Source organism: Anas platyrhynchos, chromosome Z (genome assembly GCF_047663525.1).
Source record: "Anas platyrhynchos isolate ZD024472 breed Pekin duck chromosome Z, IASCAAS_PekinDuck_T2T, whole genome shotgun sequence".
NCBI lineage: Eukaryota > Metazoa > Chordata > Aves > Anseriformes > Anatidae > Anas > Anas platyrhynchos.
Genome location: NC_092621.1, coordinates 37709195 through 37730232, shown reverse-complemented (window position 1 = coordinate 37730232; position 21038 = coordinate 37709195). Strand labels below are relative to the sequence as shown.

The 21038-nt window shown below is 41.1% G+C and overlaps 1 protein-coding gene and 2 long non-coding RNA genes across 4 annotated transcripts; 2 read left to right on the top strand and 1 right to left on the bottom strand.

Moving 5' to 3' along the window:
• Nucleotides 1-1548: 1548 nt before the first annotated feature.
• LOC110351624 (riboflavin kinase) lies at nucleotides 1549-9076 on the bottom strand. The gene is made up of 4 exons (XM_027446546.3): nucleotides 8800-9076; nucleotides 7899-8050; nucleotides 6674-6776; nucleotides 1549-6026 (listed from the first exon to the last, which is right to left on the bottom strand). Exons 1-4 carry the CDS (start codon nucleotides 8927-8929, stop codon nucleotides 5902-5904), a joined length of 510 nt encoding a protein of 169 aa, XP_027302347.2. The 5' UTR covers nucleotides 8930-9076; the 3' UTR covers nucleotides 1549-5901.
• A 178-nt stretch (nucleotides 9077-9254) lies between these two features.
• LOC140000814 (uncharacterized) lies at nucleotides 9255-11518 on the top strand. Of its 2 annotated transcripts, XR_011806044.1 has the most exons (4): nucleotides 9255-9501; nucleotides 9592-9685; nucleotides 10730-10782; nucleotides 11333-11518. It is a non-coding gene; the product is annotated as an uncharacterized lncRNA (long non-coding RNA). The 2 variants fall into 2 exon arrangements; XR_011806043.1 differs by lacking the exon at nucleotides 10730-10782 and having other exon boundaries at nucleotides 9366-9501.
• Nucleotides 11519-11675: 157 nt separating this feature from the next.
• On the top strand, nucleotides 11676-20382 carry LOC140000816 (uncharacterized). Its single transcript, XR_011806046.1, has 2 exons — nucleotides 11676-14467; nucleotides 18124-20382. It is a non-coding gene; the product is annotated as an uncharacterized lncRNA (long non-coding RNA).
• Nucleotides 20383-21038: the final 656 nt, after the last annotated feature.

Below are 21038 nucleotides of genomic sequence, written 5' to 3'. Positions count from 1 at the left end.
TATTCAAACAGTTTAAGAGCACTTTGTTAATTACTTACCTACAAAAGCACTATGGGAAAGCAAGCCAACCGCAAACCTCAGAAAAATTTTGCAGAAAAACACATTGAGCACTTGGATACTCTTGATCCACAAAAAGAAAAAAAAAAAAAAAAAAAAAAAAAAATACTATGTAGACCACGTTTATTAGAAAATAATTATGAAGGCAATTTGATATTTTTAATTTCAAACTTCAGTTCCAGATAATGACTACAACAACTGAATGCTTTGAAATTACATTGCTCAGATACTAAACAAAAACCTCAATGTAGGTGCTTAAGGACTTAAATCCATGCCTCTGGTCAAGACACAGAGCTGGTAGAACAGCATAACCCCTGACAAATAATAAACTACACTGAAAACTCCTCTCCATCTAATCCAAAAAGCAACCCTTATGGCATACCCATAACACATTACATTATTTTCTCATGGGAATGCAGGGATGTCACACAGAGGTTAAAGGTCTACATACTAACAGCATAAAAGCATGAGAGGAAGTCTCCCCAAGAGACCAGAGACAGATTAATGTGTGTTAAGATAGAGGTTTCAACCATAGCAGATGGACTTTTGCCCTGACCCAAATAATTGTTTAAACAAGTGAACAAGAACATAAGAATAGGACACAGCTCTTTCCATCTGACTTCTAAAGGAACCAAGCAGTTTTAAATTTTGAAAGAAAGGGTAAAGACAGATCTATTTTGAGTTTACAGTGTTCTGCGGACATATCTCTGTTAAGTCCTAGAACAAGAACACACACAAAAAAAGAGGGGTTGTTTTCAGACACTTTAATTTTCACAGAATCACAGAATTTCTAGGTTGGAAGAGACCTCAAGATCATCGAGTCCAACCTCTAACCTAACACTAACAGTCCCCACTAAACCATATCCCTAAGCTCTACATCTAAACGTCTTTTGAAGACTTCCAGGGATGGTGACTCCACCACCTCCCTGGGCAGCCCGTTCCAGTGCCTAACAACCCTTTCAGTAAAGAAATTCTTCCTAACATCTAACCTAAAACTCCCCTGGCGTAACTTTAGCCCATTCCCCCTCGTCCTGTCACCAGGCACATGGGAGAACAGGCCAACCCCCACCTCACTACAGCCTCCTTTAATGTACTTATACAGAGCAATAAGGTCACCCCTGAGCCTCCTCTTCTCTAGGCTGAACAAGCCCAGCTCCTTCAGCCGCTCCTCGTAGGACTTGCTCTCCAGGCCCCTCACCAGCTTCGTCGCCCTTCTCTGGACCCGCTCAAGCACCTCGATGTCCTTCTTGTAGCGAGGGGCCCAAAACTGAACACAGTACTCGAGGTGCGGCCTCACCAGAGCTAGTGAGTTAGCTAGTTTAAATAATTTCTGAACACTTGTTCCCATCGGTTTAACCTTTTAGGCAATCACACTTACAAGGACTTTCAGAGGACTATGACACCTAACTGCTAGGCATGGCACAGAAACACATCATAGGAGCCAAGTTTTTGTCAGAAGCCTCCTTAAACAGAAAAAATGTTTAACAGCAATACTAGCAATAACCTTTATTATAAACCACAGCAGTGATTCTTACAGATCAGAAGTTGAATAAACTATTTCTAAGAATTGCGGAAGGCAAAATAAGAATTCAAAAAGCTATTTGCTGCATATAGTCCTTTAAAAACAGCTTCTAAGGATACCAAGGTTATCAACATCTAAGACATCAAAGTAGTACAGTGCCTCTTGGGGAAAACTTTCAAAGTTCACCTACTGCAGTTTTGTGATTATTGTATGTAACTAGAATTATGAGACACATCTTTAACTTCTCATCTCCTTTGGCTCAGTACAATTTATCAACACAGGTGTGGCAAAAGAGCTTGCAAAAAAAAATCAGTAAATAAGAACGCACAAGTACCACTCTCTAGCAGGAACACTACTAATGATATTTCCTAGCATTTGAATTAATTCACTGTATTCATCTGGAAAAATGTTTGACATTCTATGTTTACAACATTTGTGTAACAGTTATAGAAAATGCATGTTATTCACATTAGTAATAATTTTAACACAATATTTACCTTTTATAGCTTAAAATTAAGTACATAAATATGATTTTTTAATTCATTTTCAATTAGTTTTAGACAAAGTCATACCATATACACAGGGAATCTCTCAAAGTAAAAAAGATACCAACTGAATACAGGCTTCATACCTGTTTCAAGGATCTCATATTCACAATTCAAAATATACAAGCTATACAAGCAGCCTGTATGATCAACTATTCCAGACTTTGCTCCCTTATTTTTTTCAAAACACAAAGGCATGGTCCAATTTAACATCTGCTAAGCCTGGGGTTTTTAGGCTGTTAGACCCTCAGGCTGTTTAATGCCACAGTTATCCAAGTAAGACCATTATCTCACATGTGCATTTGAAAAAACTTCTGATACTGACATTCCCAGATTACCAACTCAATTTCACAACAGGAATAGACTTCAGGAGGCAACAGTCAATTTAAAATGTATGGGAAAAAAAATATAGGCTTTTTTTTTTTTTTTTTTTTAAGTATTTGAAGCTACAGAAATACTTGTATTGCTTGAACTCCAACAATTTCAGTGATCCTTACGTTTCACTTGGTGCTCGTGTATTACCTTTATATATAAAACTGAAAACATCTCAAACAAATATTGTAGCAGCAAGTCTATAAGCAAGATGAACATTTTTCCCCCTTTGACTCTGCAAGAAATTTAAGGAGCATAATGAAAGAACTCTGCACCTCTTTCAGTATATGCTAAAGAATATGCAGAAATGATTTGCATCACAATACAATCAATCAGAACATCTGTGATAAGCAGCATTACAAGGTTCTTAATTACATTCTTTTATTCACAGTACAGTGCTACAACAAATTTAAATAGTTATTTGCACACAGTGGAAAAATATAACCCTTCATAAAGCTTATACAGTACTGGAAATCATGTAATGAACAGGAATACAGTATTTGATCTTAAATAATGCATGGATATATACATTCAACCAAATGAATGCAATTACATTTTCTCAAACATGAACACAAATGTGCAAAGACCAGTTTATTAGTTTACTGTTAACATTCTTCATACTTTAAGTGAGAGCTATGAGCAACTTAAGTTTCTCAAACTTTTCTTTAGGTACTGCTCTCTATCAAGCATAGCTGTTCTGAAAGCAAATGATGAAATTAATTTTGTACAGTAGCACTCATTAGCACTTACAGAATAGTGTTACTAAGACAACCAGCTTAAGGCACCAGGGTTTCCACAATAAACAAAAATCAGTGGCAAAAAAAAAATAAATTAAAGGCAGCTATGAGCTTAGCTGTAATACTACAGTGAATAAAGATTTATTCTTTATGTTGACAACACATTTCATTGATTAGCATGGCTACTATTTGTTCCTTCAGAAAGTAAAACATAAAATAAGACCTTGGCATCATTACCAACTCAAGAATCTCTTCCTACACGTGGAAAAAAATTCTCCCCTATCACAACTATATTTTAAAATGGAAAAAAAAAAAAACATAAAACTACTATCACTTTCAAGACAATTCTTACAGAGAATTCCAACATGCAATAAAGTAAATCTACGTTGTTGTGTTTTTTGTTTTTTGTTTTTTTTGTTTGTTTTTAAATAAAAGCATTTCTGACAGCAGTTGGTTTTTTTGTTTGTTTGTTTTTTTATGTTTTCCTCCTAAGAAGGTTAAAGTGTGCTGAAAACATCCAGGCAACAGCTAAGACAAAATTGCCAGTGTCTTTGGAGAGTTAAATTTATAAACAACCTTAGCAACATAGGCCAAAATGCTGCTTTGTTTATTGCAGTAAGTGCTTTTATGGAAATCATTCTTTCCTCCCTCAAGAGGTGTATCCCTTCTATCTTGCCATCAGCAGGACTGATGAGCAATTCCTTTTAATAATGAAGCTTCTGTGTACGTCCTATAACAATTCTTTGACTTGCTCAAGGCCTTTTCCAAAAATATCCTAGAATACTGGCTGAAATGTAAGTACTATTAAGAGGAACTAGAACCCTGGCATGCTGACAGGGTTCTAGCAGAGAATTCCTCAGTCTACTTCATCCAAGCTCTCTGAAATGTTGGATTGAAATTCAAAGTGAGGTGGGACAAGGAAGAAATTCAGAAAGTTGTGCTAGAGCGTGGGGGAAGTAGATTTAGAAGTACAGGCTTCCAAATACAGAGTACGTTTCCAAGTAGGTGTATGCGTTAACAGATCTCTTCCAAGTTAGTTAATTTTGACAACATACCCTGCACTTGCTTGTGCAAACATTTCAGAGTGGGAAAGGCCACCATGACTTGTAATAAATACTGAGTACCTTCTGAAACGTTCATATAGTAGTCTACAAATCTCCAAAGACTTTCACTGATCTACAGTGAAAAGTTAGGATTTTACCTACAATTAGTGTAGAGGGTTGAAAGGACTTTCCTATGCCTTACGTTCTAACCTCAACTTTTAAGCCCACCGTATCATTGTTAGTATAATGAACCCAAGGGTTCTCCTTATCTAAAGTAGCTGCCAGCAGCAACTAAAATGCAGTTGCCTTTGGTTACCTTCCCTGCCTTAGAAATATTGTTAAACTGGTTCCTTACCCTTTGAGCCTGAAACCTTTGACATAAATCAACTTTCTCCCTGTCATTCATTCTCTGAACCTTAATGAAACACTTCCTCGGAAGAAAACTAAGCATGTCATGCATTGCCACATGTACATTTAACTAGGCAGAAGCTTTTATTTCACATTCCAGTAACTCAGTGAGTAACAAAGACTTCTTCTACTTCAATTAAGGCTACAATAAATAATTTCAATTATGACAGATATATGTATAGCATATCAAAAAATAAGAACAATTATGAATCATTCTTGTTACTGTTATAGAATCAATGGCTTCAGATACAAGAAGTCAACATTTGTCTCAATATTACATATTTCTAAGCTGCTAGCTAAAAGCCAGATACAAATTTGGGAAACAAATTAAAAGTAATATTCTTTATGTGAAAACTGACAATCTTCTTTGATGTTTTTAACTCTTCACACCTTAGGGGCAGTAGAGGTAATTAACTCTGGTCATGCTCCAAATGGACTAAGATCTCTAAATGACTTACAATAATGGGTTAACAATTTATCTATAAGGACCTACCACAATAGCCTTCTCCTTTTGCACAACTAGTTTAGTGACCATTCGACAAAAGAAAACTTAAATCTTGTGTCGTTTTAGTGTTCAGGTCTGATCAGAATCACCCAAACAGGCAGTTGTGGGCTAACCCTACCAGGCAGCTAAATACCATATAGACACTCGCTCAGTTCCACCCACTCCTGTAAGTGCGAAAAGGAGGAGGAAAGGAGAAGCAAAAGCAAGAAAACTCATGGGTCAAGACAATTTAATAAGGAAAGAAGTGGAATAAGAAAAAGAAATGAAATGATGCGAAGTTAATCACTCACTGCCTCCCACGGGTAGGCCAATGTCCAGCCAGTACCCAAGAAAAAGATGGCTATCCTACCTGAATCTCTACCCTCCCTCCATTTTATGGTAGAGCACAACACGGCATGGTATGCAATATCTCTTTGGTTAGTTTGCATCATTTCCCTGGTTGTGTCCCCTCACGGCTTCTTGCGCAGCCCCAGTGGATGCACTGAGAGGGCAGAGTGAGAAACAGAAGGCCTTGACACTGTGTAAACACTGTTCCGGAACAGATAAAACATTAATGCGTTAGGTCACAAATCAAAAACACAGCACCATACAAGCTGTTACAAAGAAAATTAACTTCATCCTAGGAAGACCTAGTACAGGTCTATGTCATATATCAAATGATACATGGCCAGGCAAAGAAAAGAGGTCCATAAGAGAAGAAAAAGTTTTTTCCTCAGTGGTTTACTATTTTCTCTTCTAGCAGATGAAAGAAATTGTCTTTGAGTTTAAGATGTTCTGGTAAACCTAGTTGTCTTTTTGCCACTTCAATGTCTTCTTTAATTGCTGAAATGAGTGCCTCTGGGGGAGAAAAAAAAAAACAAAACAAAAAACAAACATAATAACAATATTTAAAAGCTGATCTGGATTCTGAATACAGAATAGCAAGTGAAAATAAGGTGCACCACAGAACACCAGAAAATAATCAGAGGCAATACATAATTATTACTACGAAGTTGGAAAGGCAATATTATCTTTGTTTTTAAAAATGCTTTAGTTTTGAATTTTTAATTTTTCAGTGACTCCAAGCACTACTCTTTCATTGTTTCAGGGCATTTTAGTAAAAAAAGTCAACAGAATTTCATGAACCATTTGAAAAAGGAATGGACATGCTAGACAAATGTTTTTATGACAGCCACATCACTTTAGAATTAAACCTCAGACAACTAGCAAGACCACACAGTTATTAGGCTCGAGTCATACAGTCACTGCACACAAGTATTGATACAATTGTGGCTTTGTTTCTTAATTGAATTTAATTTGCTTTTTAAATTATATACATTCAATGGATATATTAGCAGATTCAGCTTACGAAAAATATTTTACTGAAACGTTAAAGATTAAGGCATAAAACAGCTGACTCTGAAGACAAGAGAGAGAATGATAGCACAGTACTTTCAATATGCTAGAATATGACAAATAGCTTAATAGAAACTTGTAATACTGACCTAAAGAGTTAAAGTTTTTTTCTGATCGAATATATCCAATAATGACTACATTAAGAATTTCTCCATAAAAGTCTTCTTTGAAATTATGGATAATGTGAGTTTCCTAAAAAAAAAAAAAAAAAAAAAAAAAAAAAAAAAAAAAAAAAAAAAGAGAGAAATACATTATACATTGGCACTTATCATGGAGAACTGAGTTTTTCCCCTTGTTGCAAGGATGTTCAGCTAACATCTTTAATTCAAATTCTCCCACACATCATCAGGAAAACTGAGATAGTCTAACACATATAATGTAAGATTAACGGGCTAGAGACTTTGATTATGTTAGGAGGGAGAGTTATACTTTGTATAGCATTTAAGAAAAGTTATTCACTTAGTAACAGAATGTTAAAAAACAAAAACACTCAGGAAAAACATTTGATCCCTTATCACAGAGGTAAGGCTTTGAAAGCCACATATCAGAAACATTTACATTTGTTTGATCATTAGACTGATGATTCCAAATAACTGTAATGAATTTGGTTGTAATTGTTTAAAGAAAGCCTTCATGGCTAGTTGTTAAAGGAACTGAATGTTAAAATTATAAAAGGAGTGAGGGCAGTAAAGCAGAGATTCACATTGAAACAAAATTGCTTCCAAGTATTAGCAATTAAAAGTAAATTCTGCAAGACTCAGGAAAAGCACAAGAACACCACAGATGGCACAGTTCAGGATTTTAATTCCATCCTGTTACTACTTCTGGACCTTGACTCTGTATATTAAGCTATAGCACATCTACGTATTCTACCATTTAAGAGAAATATTAATGAAAAACCACTACAAAATAAGATGACCCAAATTTCTTATTTAAAATGCAGATGGATTGAAGAGGAAAATATATTAATATTTCCTAGCTCATTCTAAGATTCTCATAGCCATTAAATTTGATATTGTATTAGGCTTACGTTTATCTAGCTACAAAAACAATAAGCAACCACCACTTTGGAAATACAAATTCATTTCAGAAGAATTTAAGTAATGGTGGAAGACACAACATATAATGAATTTATTTATCTGAGACTACTTCCTTTTCAGAATACAAATATATGAGATGGATACCAAATACATTCCTAATAACAAACAGAATTTCTAAGGCTCGTTTATGGACCAAATTCTGCTCATCTTATTCAAAGTCAAAATCTGGTTCCTTTATTATAATCAAAGTACCGCCACAAAGCAAAATTCTTACCACTGATTTCTTAATATTCTTATAGAAAGGATTCCATCCTATGCTCAAAACCATTTTATGCACATCTCCATTTCCAACGGAGGCCCATCCATAGTATACACCAGTAGGGATATCGGATGGAAAGCTTTCGACTACTTGATCAGAAAAGTTAGCTGCAAAAATTTTAGAAAATATACGTTTATGTGAATCAAGAGCATGACAGAATTCTCAGGCACTTGAAAGTCAAGCTCTGCCACCCTGCTACGTGCAAACAGAGTGCCGAGGATGGTGATTGTGATATAACATGCTACTTGCAAATTATAAATGATAAAATGACTTCATAAAATGTAGTCCCTGTACCACTACCAGTCAGTATAGCTCCTATTTTATTGTTATATCCATTCTGCTCTACAGTTAAAATAAAACTAAAATAGCCATTATGAATGCATTGCACTATTAGAAATATCGCTGCTATAAAATGGTCAAAGATAAATAAATCAAGTTTCTTCTGCGCACTCAAGTGGCATCTTAGAATAATTTACGCGTAATTATTTTTCTAGGAAGTAACTTAATTTGTTTGCATGTATTTTATGACTTTAGTCACCTGTCAAAATTTTCCAGCTGCCTTTTAGGTTATCGACAACTGGGGTTTTTCGCTTAGAAAATTATTATTTTTTTTTTTTTCTCCTGACTGAAGGGAATGGAACTAAGACTCTCCCCTAACCGCTGTCCCAGGTAACTCCCTTCACGCTCAGCTCCAGCTCTCCGTGCAAGGCTTCAAGCGGATTTTAAAGCGGTTTACGGCAAGGGACTGCCTCAACAACGGAAGGCACACGGCTCTGAACAACACAGAGAAGGGGGAACAGAGCGAAAAGGAAATAAAAAAAAAGAAAAGAAAGCTGCCAGGCGAAGAGCCCCTCACCGGTGGGGACGCCCAGCTGGCGGGAGCCCCTGCCGAAGCCCCTCACCACCTCCCCGCGGCACGCGAAGGGCAGCGGCAGCATGGCGGCACCGCCCGCCGCCTCTACAAGGACAGCGCCGCCGCTGCGCATGCTCAGACCGTTGGGCGGCCGTTAACCGCCGCCCCCCTGCCCTGCAGCCTGACGGGGGGAAATACCGCCCAGAAAGGGGGCTGATAGCGGAGGGGGAAGGCTCTGCGCGGCTGGGTTTTTTGCCCCAAAAATCGATCTTCAGTGGCAGCCCCTGGAGGTGGCGATTCCTCCGCCCTGCCACGGGAAAAAGCTGCGCCCTGCGCTCCTCGCCCGCACTTAGAAACGAAAGAGCGAGCGGGTCTTCCCTCGCAGTTCCGTTTTTTCTTTTCTTCTCTTTTTTTTTTTTTTTTTTTTTTTTTTTTTTTTTTTTTCCTTATAGAAAATCGCCTTGTTTCTGCGTACGGCAGACGCCTGGGAAAATCTGTGAAACAAATATTTTAGTTAGGTAAATTACGACAAGCTGTTGCTGCTTGTTAAAGGCAAACCATTTCTGCACCTGTGATGCATCACCCTCCACTGTGGGCATTTCCTCTTGGAAAATGCACCGAGACAGAAATGCCCATCCTGTGTTCACACCGCCGTGCTCTGAACGTGAAGGCCAACTTAGCATTTCTCTAATTTCCCATTTCCAGGTGCTCTTCATGTTGTAGGTTTGTTGTTAAACTGCTTTTACATGCTCAGTTGAGTAACGCCTTTTTTTTTTTTTTTTTTTTTTTAACCAGGTGAAATAGATTGAATTTGCTGGTGTTCTATTCAAAATAGCAGATGGCAGTGCATATTCCCCCTTTAGTATGTAGCAGACAGCCTAAGCTTGTGGTATGTATGCTAAAGTTCTGGACTTCTAGCAAGGTGGCTATAGTGCACACAGCCACATCAACATAAAAGTGCACGTGTATTCTGAAATATCACCAGAGTCCTTGAAGTGAATTCACAATTCATGCAGAGCACAGTTGCTAGTTTTGCCAGTTTTATATACCTAGTTACAAAAACATCTCCAGAGTTAGCTCAAAATCTGGTAGGTGGCTTTTCTGTGTAAAAAAATCTGCTAAGTACTTATGCTCACATCTAATGGCATTCTAAGCAGCTTGTAAACAGTTCATTCTGATGATGGGGAACTCTTGACAAACTGGTTCTCTCACAACACAAAACACTGAATGCATTCATATGATCTGTAGGCACTAATTGCTTCATAGGATAAGGCCAAAATTATCTTAAAAAACAATTCTACCTCAAATTTACCCATATTCCTATTTTCTTTTCACTCACCCCAGTCCCCCACTGTGCATTTAATGATAACATTTTAATTCATTACTTCAGTTTGAGTACCTTTGACTCACTTGAAGAATCATTGTTTATGTAACTGCGGCTGAACAAAAAAATAACAGTGGCAGTATATATAAAGGGAAAAGTGGAAGGCATAATACACAAGTAGTGCATACATTCTGTTCTGTCTAACAGCACGGAGAAGAAAATGTTACAAAAAATTTTGTCAAGTGAATTTAGTAATGAAGGCATCTTGGGTATAAAGACCAGGTGAAGAATATAGCCCAAGGGTGGACTGTAACAGTTGACACTGTGATACTCCGGCCCACCAAGTTTTTAGTTTATTTCATATGTACAGCAAAATGAACATGTGAAGCAGATATGTTTATATTGTTTGTATATTGCTTCTTCCAGGCAATAATGAATTGTAGCTTTGGTAATGATCTGTATATAAGCAGATGTACACTTGTGTCCTGTTCTTCTTTGTTATTTTAGCTTGTTTTGTTTTATGAATACAACTTTTAAGAACAAAACTTTATGTTCTTGTGATGTCCACAAGGTGCCATCCTCCGATCTTTTCTTCTTCAATATCTGCAGGTTTGGGCACACATTCTTCCAATGTTCACAATAGAACAGATCTTAAGAATAAGGTACATATTTGCTTAAGAACCACATGGTTAGTAGTTTCTTGGAAGTATAACTGGTGACTTATATCTCATCCTGTCAATTGTTTTGTTAATAGTCCTCAGAAGTGACGGGTCACTGTGATCCAGCTATACATTATTTATCCTTGATGCATATTTTTTCTTTTGATACAAATTGTACGAAGTTCAGATTGGAAGGTGGATTTTACATAAGCAGAATTTAGTCACCTGTATTCAAATTTATGAGGTATTTCTTCAAGAAGTACAGTTGAATTTTAGTCACAAACATGTTCCAAGAAAAGCGGTTTGATAGCTCATACCTGCAGTTAGAAAACTCAGGCACTATTTCACAGAGCTGAAAAAGAACTGCCCTGTACTGATAATGTATTTTTACAGCTATTGTCGCTAGTGAAAAGTCCCAAAGTATTTTTCTACTGTACATGTAACCATAGAAACCAAAATAAAGAAAAGAGAGCAGGTGTCATGTGTCATCAGTGCAGGCTTTCTTTTGTCCAGGAATAGGCTGCATGGTCCCTCACCTCTGTTCTCTTCACAGAAGACTGAAAAGGCCTCATTAATTTTCAAGCTGCAAGGGAGAGAGGTGCAGCACCTAAGCAACAGCATCAGAAAGAGAAGATGAAAATGGTGGTCCTGGTGACTGAGGAAGGAGGTAGCAAAGCAAATGTCAGCAATATTTTTTCCTGCTTGTGTGTTATTATTCATTAACAGCATTCTCTTCTTACCTTCCTTGAGCTGTACCTCAATTTCTCCAGAAGGCCTTGAGCAGTGTGCTGGAAAGACAAGGGCCGGCCTTCCAGCCCTGTTCACACATTAAGCAATGACTGAACCACCATGACAGGTTCTGTGAAAACTCACTGTAGAAAGGAACTTGACGTTTATAATATTCCTGCCAACACATCTTCCACACACGTGCAGGGCACGTCTTACAGCACTGCCAGCTCAGTAAGGTGAATGTGCTCGGTGTCTTGCTGAAAACATGAGCAGACACTAATGAAACCTGCTGGAGTGACCCATGCTGGCCTATGCTGTGTGGGTGTGAATGTTATGACAGAGATAACTTTGCAACCTGTCAGAAGAAGATAAATGTTTCTGGTTACACACATACACATGCGCGCACACACACACACACACACAAATAAAAATAAAAAAATAAAAAGCCACCACAGTATGGGAGGGAGGAGGGTCCACTCCAAGGACAGAATTTTTTCCCCATAGAGTTGCTTGAAAGTGGGGTGCCCTGCACCTCAGGGGACGTAAGATTTACTTGCTATATTCCAATTTTATATTATCTTATTAAAACATCTATTTTATTAAGCCCTTTCTTGTGCTGTTCCTACTGACATCCTGAAAGAATTCTTCTTTGTCATCTCCTCCTGCACCCAGGTGCAGAACAGCAACCATTTAAGACAATACTGGAAAATATTAGTCCATGTATGTTATTCATGGTCAACATAATAGAACTCCCAGAGTTAAGGTATCCTAGCATTTTTGTAATTACTCAGGAATAATATAGAAAGTACTTTTATGAAGGTGGTGTACTGAGAGATTGCCTAGGGGGACAAATTTTGCTAAAAAATAGCTGACTTGTTGAAAAGTATTTTACTGATCCCAGTAACCCTGCTATAAAAACAAGAATCCCACAAAGTCAGACCAGGTACAGCAAAAGCACCTCATACTGAAAAATCAAAATTAACAAAAGCACTGCGATTTGCAGAGAAGTTTGACAAAATTTCATCATGTCACAAAAAAAAAAAAAAATAAAAAATGTGGAATGATGATATTCCAAGTTGAAAGCTTGATGACATAGAAAGATCAAAATAAAGACAAGAGACGAATGCTGTGTGTTAATAATGGTAATAATATCAAAATGAGCTTCAGCTCCATCGTTTTACACTGTCATTAAAGCTGTTTGGATATGCTGGGGAAAAAAAAAAAAGTGTTGATACTGTTGCAGAAATAACAGGCTACAAATTAGATCAGGTCAGAACAGGTGTGGTTTATTACTATAGCTATAGAAGGGAAAGAGCAGCAGCATGACAGGCTGCTGTTGTGAACTCCGCCCAAATGAGAGTTCATACGCCTTCAGGTTATACAACACCTTCTTCACCAAAACTGTCAGATAAGCAGTGTTGTAGATAACAACACTGACAAATCCTTCAGATAAGAAGGCTCTAGATAGTACATCCTTTAACAAATAATTCATTTTATGAATAATCTGCTCCTTTGCTAATTAAATTGTGCTGACTGGCAAACCCACTATCTGCAAATGTTTCTTAGCTACTTGGTGTTTCTTGACTAACTTTGTGAGAGAGAAATTAAACTGGAATTTAAATGACAAAAAAAAAAAAAAAAAAAAAAAAAAAAGCAGTGAAATAGTCAATAAACCATAGAAAATCAAATGATAGGCTTGAGCATAGCATTGCAGAGACAAAGTCTGCAGTCTTTTAGAAGGAGCCTGCAATTAACTGGCAGTAATTTACCAGCTGTCCTGGTTGACTGGGAGGTCGCAGTTAACTGGAGGCTGGTGAACGTGACTCCAATCTACAAGAAGGGCACGGAGGATCCAGGGAAGTACAGGCCTGTCAGTTTGACCTCAGTACCAGGGAGGGTGATGGAGCAGATTACCCTGAGTACCATCACATGGCACAATCAAGTGATCAGAAGCAGCCAGCATGACGAGCAGGTCCTGCCTGACAAACCTGATCTTCTACAACCAGATGACTCACATAGTAGATGAGGGAAAGACTGTTGCCTACCAGGATTTAGTAAAGTGTTTGATGCTCATTCCCACATTCTCCTGGAGAAACTGACTGCTTGTGGCTTGGACAGGTGTACAGCTCACTGGTGAAGAACTGGCTGGGCAAACAGGCTCAAAGAGTCACAGTGAATGGAGTTCAACCTCGCTGGTGATCAGCCACCAGTGGCATGCCCCAAGACTCAGTAGTGGGGCCAGTTTTGCTTAACATTTTTATCAATGGTCTCCACAAGAGGACTGAACACACCTTCAGTATGTTTGTGGATGATACCAAATTAGGTGGGACTTAGGAAACTTTGTTAGTGTTTCAGGAAGAGCCTGATTCCCTTCATTGTTTTGATTTCCCTTCGTGGTTAAAATGCAGGCTTTTCCAGGCCATACCAGAAACATCTTTCATCACTCTTGCTACAGATGCTGGCAAGAGAAGAAGTCATTCATTTCTCAGGCAGTCAGGTTAATGCCAGACTTGCTTCTAATTTCTACAGTGCAATCATCAAGTCATGTTTTTTAACTGGGTCAAAGTAGCAAAAGTTAATCTAAGTGGCACAATGAAAGGACCCTAATTTCCCTGTACATGTTCTGTGGCTAACTTCAAGAGGTGAGATGTGCTCAAAGTTGATGAGCAGCTGTGAACCAGGGTGAGTAGAGGAAAAACAGCGAAAAGGGAAGAGGCCATGAGGATTTGTCAGACACTGCACCTAGGGAATTATCCTTCTCTCATCCTTTCATTTTGAATGAATGTCCTATTCTGTAGCTGACGAAGCTTTTTAGAAGTGACTTCAAAGCCTTTCACTAGACTGTGTAAACAAAATGTATTTTTCATATTCTATAAGGAATATGACCGAAAAGGGCAGAACAGTGTTGACTGTATGAAACATGAGGAATACAGATGATCAGGATAAGGAAAATAATCAGGTCCCTGTGCGACGTGGCAGGCGATGCCCTCCCCCTCCGGCCCCACCTTCCCAGGTGCCCTTACAAAACAGGTTTGAGGCCCTGGAGATTGAGAGACCAGCAACTGAGGAAGAGGTAGCAAGTGTTCCCAGGAGGATGCCTAGGGCGAGGAGGTCGACTCCACGCATCAGAACGGCCTCCACCAAGAAAGAAAGAAGGGTGATTGTCGTGGGAGACTCTGTCCTTAGGGGGACAGAGGGCCCTATTTGTCGGCCTGACCCTACCCGTAGGGAAGTCTGCTGCCTCCCTGGGGCCAGGGTCAGGGACGTGGCCAGGAAGCTCCCCAACCTGGTGCGCCCCTCTGATTATTATCCGCTCCTGATAATCCAGGCGGGCACTGATGACATTGACAACAGAAGCCTGAAGGCTATCAAAAGAGACTTTAGGGGACTGGGACGGTTAGTGGACGGAGCAGGAGTGCAAGTAGTTTTTTCGTCCGTCCCTACGTTGACAGGGAGGGGTACGGAGAGGACAACGAAAGCCCACCTGTTAAACACGTGGCTCCGGGGCTGGTGCCTACGCAGAAATCTTGGGTTTTTCGACCATGGGGCAGTTTACTCAGCACCTGGTCTGGTGGCCGTAGACGGGTCCCTATCCTTTAGGGGAAAAAGGATCCTGGGCCAGGAGCTGGCGGGGCTCATTGATAGGGCTTTAAACTAGGTAAGAAGGGGGATGGGGCTGGAGCGAGGACTGTTGGGGCTGTACCAGGGGGAGCAGTGGCAAGGCCGGAGGATAAGGTAAAGGCCCAGCTGAAGTGCATCTACACCAATGCACGCAGCATGGGTAACAAACAGGAGGAGCTGGAAGCCATCGTGCAGCGGGCAGGCTACGACTTGGTTGCCATCACGGAAACGTGGTGGGACCAGTCTCATGACTGGAGTGCTGCGATGCCTGGCTATAGGCTCTTCAGAAGGGACAGGCAGCATGGAAGGGGTGGCGGTGTGGCTCTCTATATTAGAGAGTCTTTCGATGTTGTAGAACTCGAGGCTAGGAATGACAAGATCGAGTCCCTTTGGGTTAGGATCGGCAGGGACAACAAGGCTAGTGTCCTGGTCGGGGTCTGCTATAGACCGCCGAACCAGGATGAGGAGACGGATGAGGAGTTCTACAGGCAGCTGACAGAAGTTGCGAAATCGTCAGCGCTTGTACTCGTGGGGGACTTCAACTTCCCAGACATATCCTGGAAGCACAACACAGCCCAGAGGAAGCAGTCTAGGAGGTTTCTGGAGAAAGTGGAAGATAGCTTCCTGACGCAGCTGATTAGTGAACCTACCAGGGGTGGTGCCCTGCTAGACCTTCTCTTCACAAACAGAGAAGGACTGGTGGAGGATGTGATTGTCGGGAACAGTCTTGGGCAGAGTGACCACGAAATGGTGGAGTTCTCTATTCTTGGCGGGGCCAGGAAGGGAACCAGTAAAACCACTGTATTGGACTTTCGGAGGGCTGACTTTAGGCTGCTCAGGACACTGGTTGGTGGAGTCCCATGGGAGGCGGTTCTGAAGGGCAGAGGGGTTCAGGAAGGCTGGGTGCTATTCAAGAGGCAAATCCTAATGGCACAGGAGCAGTCTATCCCCATGTGCCCAAAGATGAGCCAGCGGGGAAGACGACCAGCCTGGCTCAACAGAGAATTGTGGCTTGAGCTAAGGAGAAAAAAGAGGGTTTATAATCTTTGGAAAATTGGGCAGGCCACTAGGGAGGACTATAAGGATGTAGCGAGGCTGTGCAGGGACAAAATTAGGAAGGCCAAAGCTCATCTGGAGCTCAAGCTGGCTACTGCCGTTAAAGATAACAAAAAACGCTTTTATAAATACATCAACACAAAAAGGAGGACTAAGGAGAATCTCCATCCTTTACTGGATGCGGGGGGAAACTTAGTTACAAGAGATGAGGAAAAGGCGGAGGTGCTCAATGCCTTCTTTGCCTCAGTCTTTAGTGGTAAAACCGGTTGCTCTCTGGATACCCAGTACCCAGAACTGGTGGAAGGGGACGGGGAGCAGGATGTGGCCCTCACCATCCACGAAGAACTGGTTGGTGACCTGCTACGGCACTTGGATGTGCACAAGTCGATGGGGCCGGATGGGATCCACCCAAGAGTACTGAGAGAACTGGCAGAGGAGCTGGTCAAGCCCCTATCCATCATTTATCAGCAGTCCTGGCTATCGGGGGAGGTCCCAGCTGACTGGCGGCTAGCAAACGTGACGCCCATCTACAAGAAGGGCCGGAGGGCAGACCCGGGGAACTACAGGCCGGTCAGTTTGACCTCAGTACCAGGGAAGCTCATGGAGCAGATCCTCTTGGGAGTCATCATGCGGCACTTGAAGGGCAAGCAGGCGATCAGGCCCAGTCAGCATGGGTTTATGGAAGGCAGATCCTGCTTGACGAACCTGATCTCCTTCTACGACAAAGTGACGCGCTGGGTGGACGAGGGAAAGGCTGTGGATGTGGTCTACCTTGACTTCAGCAAGGCTTTTGACACCGTTTCCCACAGCATTCTCCTCAAGAAACTGGCTGCTCTTGGCTTGGACTGGCGCACGCTTCGTTGGGTTAGAAACTGGCTGGATAGCCGGGCCCAGAGAGTTGTGGTAAATGGAGCCAAGTCCAGTTGGAGGCCAGTCACTAGTGGCGTCCCCCAGGGCTCGGTGCTGGGGCCGGTCCTCTTTAACATCTTCATCAATGATCTGGATGAGGGCATTGAGTGCACCCTCAGTAAGTTTGCAGATGACACCAAGCTAGGTGCGTGTGTCGATCTGCTTGAGGGTAGGAAGGCTCTGCAGGAGGATCTGGATAGGCTGCACCGATGGGCTGAGGTCAACTGCATGAAGTTCAACAAGGCCAAGTGCCGGGTCCTGCACCTGGGGCGCAATAACCCCAAGAAGAGCTACAGGCTGGGAGAGGAATGGCTGGAGAGCTGCCAGGCAGAGAAGGACCTGGGAGTGATGGTGGACAGTCGGCTGAATATGAGCCAGCAGTGTGCTCAGGTGGCCAAGAAGGCCAACGGCATCCTGGCTTGTATCAGAAACACTGTGACCAGCAGGGCTAGGGAGGTGATCGTCCCCCTGTACTCGGCTCTGGTGAGGCCGCACCTCGAGTACTGTGTTCAGTTCTGGGCCCCTCGCTACAAGAAGGACATCGAGGTGCTTGAGCGGGTCCAGAGAAGGGCGACGAAGCTGGTGAGGGGCCTGGAGAGCAAGTCCTATGAGGAGCGGCTGAAGGAGCTGGGCTTGTTCAGCCTAGAGAAAAGGAGGCTCAGGGGTGACCTTATCACTCTGTATAAGTATATTAAAGGAGGCTCTAGCGAGATGGGGGTTGGCCTGTTCTCCCACGTGCCTGGTGACAGGACGAGGGGGAATGGGCTAAAGTTGCGCCAGGGGAGTTTTAGGTTAGATGTTAGGAAGAATTTCTTTACTGAAAGGGTTGTTAGACATTGGAACAGGCTGCCCAGGGAGGTGGTTGAGTCACCATCCCTGGAAGTCTTCAAAAGACGTTTAGACATAGAGCTTAGGGATATGGTTTAGTGGGGACTGTTAGTGTTAGGTCAGAGGTTGGACTCGATGATCTTGAGGTCTCTTCCAACCTAGAGATTCTGTGATTCTGTGATTCTGTGATTCTGTGATCAGTAACCCAATCATTTCACTTCTGCTGAGTGCATCCAGCCCCTGACAGCAATCCTTCTCAGTATGAAGCCAGCAGAGAGAGTAGGGCAGTATGTCTGACACTTGTCTTATTTCAGCTCAGCATCAATTCCATATTTACATGTAATCACAGTTTTTCAACATTAAAATGATTTTTGAAGTGCAAAATATTTTAAAAGTCCCAGAAAGTCTTAGGCACTTGAACTTATGGTTAGAATGTCATCTGCTGCCTCAATCCTTCATGAACCTGTAACCCTGAAACTGGAGGAAAACAGCTAAGAAACAACAATATTCCTTGAGATGTTACTTAGGCAAGCTCTGCCCTTCCCACAGCCTCTTTTTCCAAAGTTTCCATGACTTCTGCCATCTCACAGGGAACGTAACCTGTCTCAGCATCTGAGAGTTTGATCAGAGGGGGGTAAGAAATAGTATCTTTTGTTAATCATATACTAGTAGATCTTTGGAGACAGTTTTTATGTGCTGCAATCACAAAGACCAAACATTGTTGCTATGAGATACTTGCTGGGCAAGAGTCAGGTGAAATCTCTTTGGCATAGGTAGGTTTTACTGAGATCCCTGCCCAGGGGCTCTGGCAACTTTGAAGAAATATGCCCAAAGGAAACAGACAGGGACAATCTTCTTAGAGAAAAATCACTCTCCTGAGCAAGTCAGGATAACAGTTGCTGCTTTTCATTCCAGCCTATTCTGTTCTCAGACCTACAGAACTGTTTGGTCCCTGTGTCTACACCACTCTTGCTTATCCGTGTATTTCCCAAGTCCTGTTCTTTGCACATCAAAATTCTGAAGATCCCACCTGAGCCTTCTTCTCTCAAGGCTGAGCAGCCTCATCTTTCTCAGCCTTTCCGTATAGGAGAGATGCTCCAGTTCTTTATCTTCTTTGTTGGTCTTTGCTGGACTCTCTCCAGTAGCTCCCCTTGTACTGGGTAGCCCAGAACTAGACACAGAACTCCAGGAATGGATTCACTGGTGTTTAGTAGACCACCTCTCTTCATGCACTGGCAATACCTTGCCTAATGCAGTCTAAGATACCATTGGCCTTCTCTGCAGCAAGGGGACATTGCTGGCTCATGTTCAACATTCTGTTCACTAGGATCCCTGGTCCATTTTCTGTCTGTCTCCTTTCAAGCTGTGTGGCCCCCAGCATGTACACTCTGCACTATCATCACCAGGGTCATCTCCAGTTTGAAACACACTCACCTAAAAGTTGAAATTAATGTTGAGTCCTTCTATCCCTGAAGACTCATTTCTGTTTTATTCAATTATTTTGATTATATTTTAGAAAACATTAAATACGTTTTACAGGCTTTCAAGTTAATCTGTATTAAAAATAAAACAAAACAAAACAAAAAACTATAAAGGGTAGTACATGAATGTCTCATGGCAGCTGCTTCTCCTTTAACGAAGCCTACATGCAGTGCCTATGCTCCAGCACTTGGTGGTGTCTTCTGCCAGAATAGTAAGTCTCTGGCTTCCTAGAGCACCATTAAGTCGTATTATACTCTCAGGAGCTCTCAGTACAGCAAAGATCATCGACATTGTAAGGGAATCCCATCACTTCCCTGTTTCTATCAAGTTAGCAGCCTTGATGCCAGCGACATTTGGCTTTTTGTCTCCATACTTGTTTGTCAGTGATAAATCTTTTCCCTTCACTGTATGTGTTTAGCAATCTGTGGGTGTCTGGGGAAGGTAGAGGCCATCTCAGCATGCTGCTCTTTCTTTAAGAAAGCACTGGCAGCAATAATTCTAAACAAGTAGCATTTATATCAATTATAATCGAGAATCTACATCAATCAAGTAGCTGAAAAACACCTTTATATTAATTAGTGTTAGCTATCTTTTCTTTAAAGTTCCAGCCTGCAGACAATAAACATGTAGTAGCTGTAGTGCAAATGAGAATTAGATCTCTTGTATCTACCTTTTCGTCTTTCATTACACTTTTCAAACTTTAGCAGAATTTGTTGCATCTGTGAAATATGGAAAAGGCATATTATAAAGAAAATTGCTTTCCTTAGAAAAAAGGAAAAACTGCTGTGCCTCCAATAGTGTGCCACAGAGGAGAAGGGAAGTAACAATTACCATTAACGTAACATTATGAGGGGCAGCAAAGAGGTCAAACCACATTTTGGGGCACATTATACATAGCATGATCAGCCAGTCAAAAGAGGTGATTATCCTACTGTATTTAGCAATGATGGGAAAAAAAAAAAAAAAAAAAAAAAAGAACATAGCACACCATTATGGACAATAGTGTTTGGTGTTTGTTTCCCAGCAGATAACAACACTACAGCCCCCATATCCAGGGCAGGTGGAGTGACTGTATTGGTTAAACCCATCACTATTAAGTGTAGCACCCCACAGTGACTGCACAGGCAAACAAGCAGTTTTCCAAAGCAAATCAGTGTTGAGCTTCAAGTAAAGGGCTTTCCTCCATCACCTGCTCCTTCCTGTTTGTTTGTTTGTTTGTTTGTTTATTTATTTTTGTTTGTTTGTTTGTTTTTCCCCAGAGTTTCATGGTATCTTGAATTCCAGTTATCTGAAAGATGTTCAGTTGAGTCTTCAAGACTCCAGCTTCACTCCTGCAAAATTATTATCATTAGCTAGCTCTATGACACAAGTTGCTTCCCCAATACTTCGCTCATTGCTTCTTTTAAGATTGATATAATGAGGTATGTTTTTTCAAGAGAAACACAAGACAGGGAGAGAATTAGAAATTAGATGGAAGTGGAACTTCCAACCATAATCCAGGGACAGAAAACTAATAACTTTTCAAGATCTGCCTTCATCTACATCAGTAATTTAAACGTGCCAGAAAATATTTCTTCTCTTTCTCTGAGAAGGCAAATTTCTTTCCATTTCTCCTTTACTACAAATTAATGTCC